General features: G+C 54.8%; 1 protein-coding gene across 1 annotated transcript in view; it reads right to left on the bottom strand.

Annotated features, from left to right (window-relative positions):
* Positions 1–9: 9 nt before the first annotated feature.
* LOC106899077 (prenylcysteine oxidase-like) overlaps positions 10–2863 on the bottom strand; it is a 7335-nt gene continuing 4481 nt past the window's right edge. Inside the window, exon 3 of the mRNA XM_014960742.1 lies at positions 10–757. Coding sequence (XP_014816228.1) covers positions 90–757 — 668 coding nt within the window. The 3' untranslated portion in view covers positions 10–89. The remainder of the gene's footprint in view (positions 758–2863) is intronic.

Raw genomic sequence — 2863 nt, 5'->3', positions numbered from 1 at the left:
CCTCTTCTATTTTTTTTTTTTAGGGTTGGAAGACGCTAAATGAGGAATTCCTCCTTCGTTACCTTTAATTAATTAATTAGGGGGGGTTTTCAGAGCTCGGTTTTCAGCTTCTCCTCCAGATCCTGCTGGTCGACGGCGCGGGGGTTGCCGTGCCACCGGTGGAAAGCCAAAAGGGCGACGTTTTTGGCGGCCACGGCGCTGAGCTCGGCGGCGCTGGCGGCGCGTTCCAAGCCGTTGAGGTAGTAGAGGTGCCGATGGAGAAGGATGGGAGGACACCTCTCCGGGGGGTCGTACCGAGGGTACGCCAACCATTTCTTGGATTTCACCGAATCGTAAGAAACAAAAAGCAAATCCAACTCCTCTTTGGTGAGTTCTTCCCGAGAAAACACTTTCCAGACGGCCAAAGGGGTGGTTTTTTCATCATCGTCGTCATCGTCGTCTTTCTTCTCAACTGGAGATACCATCCCCAAGCTGTTGATGAAGAGGTTGGGGTTGTCGGTGGTGAAGATGACGCCCAAACGGAAAGAGGAAGGATCCCGGTAACCGAAAAAAGAGGAATTTAAGCGGCCGTGGACGAAGGTGGCGACGGTTTGGTGGTAAGGGTTGGGAAAGGACGGGATGGGAGGTTGGAAGTTCAAGAAGGAGATGTTGGCCAACGGGGCGCCCAACGGAGCGGCGATCACCACCAGGTCGTAGGTGTCCCCCGTCAAGCCCTGCGCCGTGCGGTAGGTGACGTGGTACAGCTGCGCCGCCTCCCCTGCAGAGAGGGAGAGAAAAATGAGGAAAAAACGGGGGAAAAAAGGTCTGTTGTCTCACCCCGGGGGTTTTGAGCTCGGTTTTTAGACTTTTTGCTCGCTCCCAAAAATGTCAAGTTTGGAAACGCAAGTTGGAATGGTTTAAAGTGGTTTTATGGAAAGTGGGCCCAGTTCTTCCGCCCCAGCGATGGGACTGGGGGGGGGTTTCACTTGGAAAACCTCAAGGAATAGTCCCAGTTCCAAACCTCAAGGAATGGTTTTGGAGCCCAACTGGTCCCAGTTCCTCCACCCAAGCGCCAGGACTGGGACTGGTTTTCCACTGGAAAACCTCAAGGACTGGTGATGGAGCTCAACTGGTCCCAGTGCCGAACCTCAAGGAATGGTCCCAGTTCCTGCACCCAAGCACTGGGTGCTGGGACTGGTTTTCCCCTGGAAAACCTCAAGGAATGGTGCTGGAGCCCAACTGGTCCCAGTTCCAAACCTCAAGGAACGGTGTTGGAGCCCAACTGGTCCCAGTTCCAAACCTCAAGGAATGGTGTAGGAGCCCCCAGCTGGTCCCAGTTCTTCCACCCCAGTGCTGGGACTGGTTTTCCCCTGGAAAACCTCAAGGAACGGTGATGGATCTCAACTGGTCCCAGTTCCAAACCTCAAAGAATGGTGATGGAGCCCCCACCTGGTCCCAGTTCCTCAACCCAAGTGCTGGGACTGGTTTTCCCCTGGAAAACCTCAAGGAACGGTGATGGATCTCAACTGGTCCCAGTTCCAAACCTCAAAGAATGGTGATGGAGCCCCCACCTGGTCCCAGTTCCTCAACCCAAGTGCTGGGACTGGTTTTCCCCTGGAAAACCTCAAGGAACGGTGATGGATCTCAACTGGTCCCAGTTCCAAACCTCAAAGAATGGTGATGGAGCCCCCACCTGGTCCCAGTTCCTCAACCCAAGTGCTGGGACTGGTTTTCCCCTGGAAAACCTCAAGGAACGGTGATGGATCTCAACTGGTCCCAGTTCCAAACCTCAAAGAATGGTGATGGAGCCCCCACCTGGTCCCAGTTCCTCAACCCAAGTGCTGGGACTGGTTTTCCCCTGGAAAACCTCAAGGAACGGTGATGGATCTCAACTGGTCCCAGTTCCAAACCTCAAAGAATGGTGATGGAGCCCCCACCTGGTCCCAGTTCCTCAACCCAAGTGCTGGGACTGGTTTTCCCCTGGAAAACCTCAAGGAACGGTGATGGATCTCAACTGGTCCCAGTTCCAAACCTCAAAGAATGGTGATGGAGCCCCCACCTGGTCCCAGTTCCTCAACCCAAGTGCTGGGACTGGTTTTCCCCTGGAAAACCTCAAGGAATGGTGATGGAGCCCAACTGGTCCCAGCTCCAAACCTCAAGGAATGGTGTCGGAGGCCCCAACAGGTCCCAGTTCCAAACCTCAAGGAATGGTGATGGAGCCCAACTGGTCCCAGTTCCAGACCTCAAGCCCAACTGGCCCCAGTTCCTCTGTCCAAGTGCTGGGACTGGTTTTCCCCTGGAAAACCTCAAGGAATGGTGTCAGAGCCCAACTGGTCCCAGTGCCAAACCTCAAGCCCAACTGGTCCCAGTTCCTCTGCCCAAGTGCTGGGACTGGTTTTCACCTGGAAAACCTCAAGGAACGATGATGGAGCTCATCTGGTCCCAGTTCCAAACCTCAGGGAATGGTGTTGGAGCCCCCACCTGGTCCCAGTTCCTCAACCCAAGTGCTGGGACTGGTTTTCACCTGGAAAACCTCAAGGAATGGTGCTGGAGCCCAACTGGTCCCAGCTCCAAACCTCAAGGAATGGTGTCGGAGGCCCCAACAGGTCCCAGTTCCAAACCTCAAGGAATGGTGATGGAGCCCCCAACTGGTCCCAGTTCTTCCACCCCAGTGCTGGGACTGGTTTTCACCTGGAAAACCTCAAGGAATGGTGATGGAGCCCAACTGGTCCCAGTTCCAAACCTCAAGGAATGGTGATGGAGCCCAACTGGTCCCAGTTCCAAACCTCAAGCCCAACTGGCCCCAGTTCCTCTGTCCAAGTGCTGGGACTGGTTTTCCCCTGGAAAACCTCAAGGAATGGTGCTGGAGCCCAACTGGTCCCAG

The sequence above is a fragment of the Calidris pugnax genome, unplaced genomic scaffold (genome assembly GCF_001431845.1).
Source record: "Calidris pugnax isolate Ruff unplaced genomic scaffold, ASM143184v1 scaffold559, whole genome shotgun sequence".
In the NCBI taxonomy this organism is placed as follows: Eukaryota; Metazoa; Chordata; class Aves; order Charadriiformes; family Scolopacidae; genus Calidris; species Calidris pugnax.
This window is presented reverse-complemented; position numbering and strand designations above follow the sequence as displayed.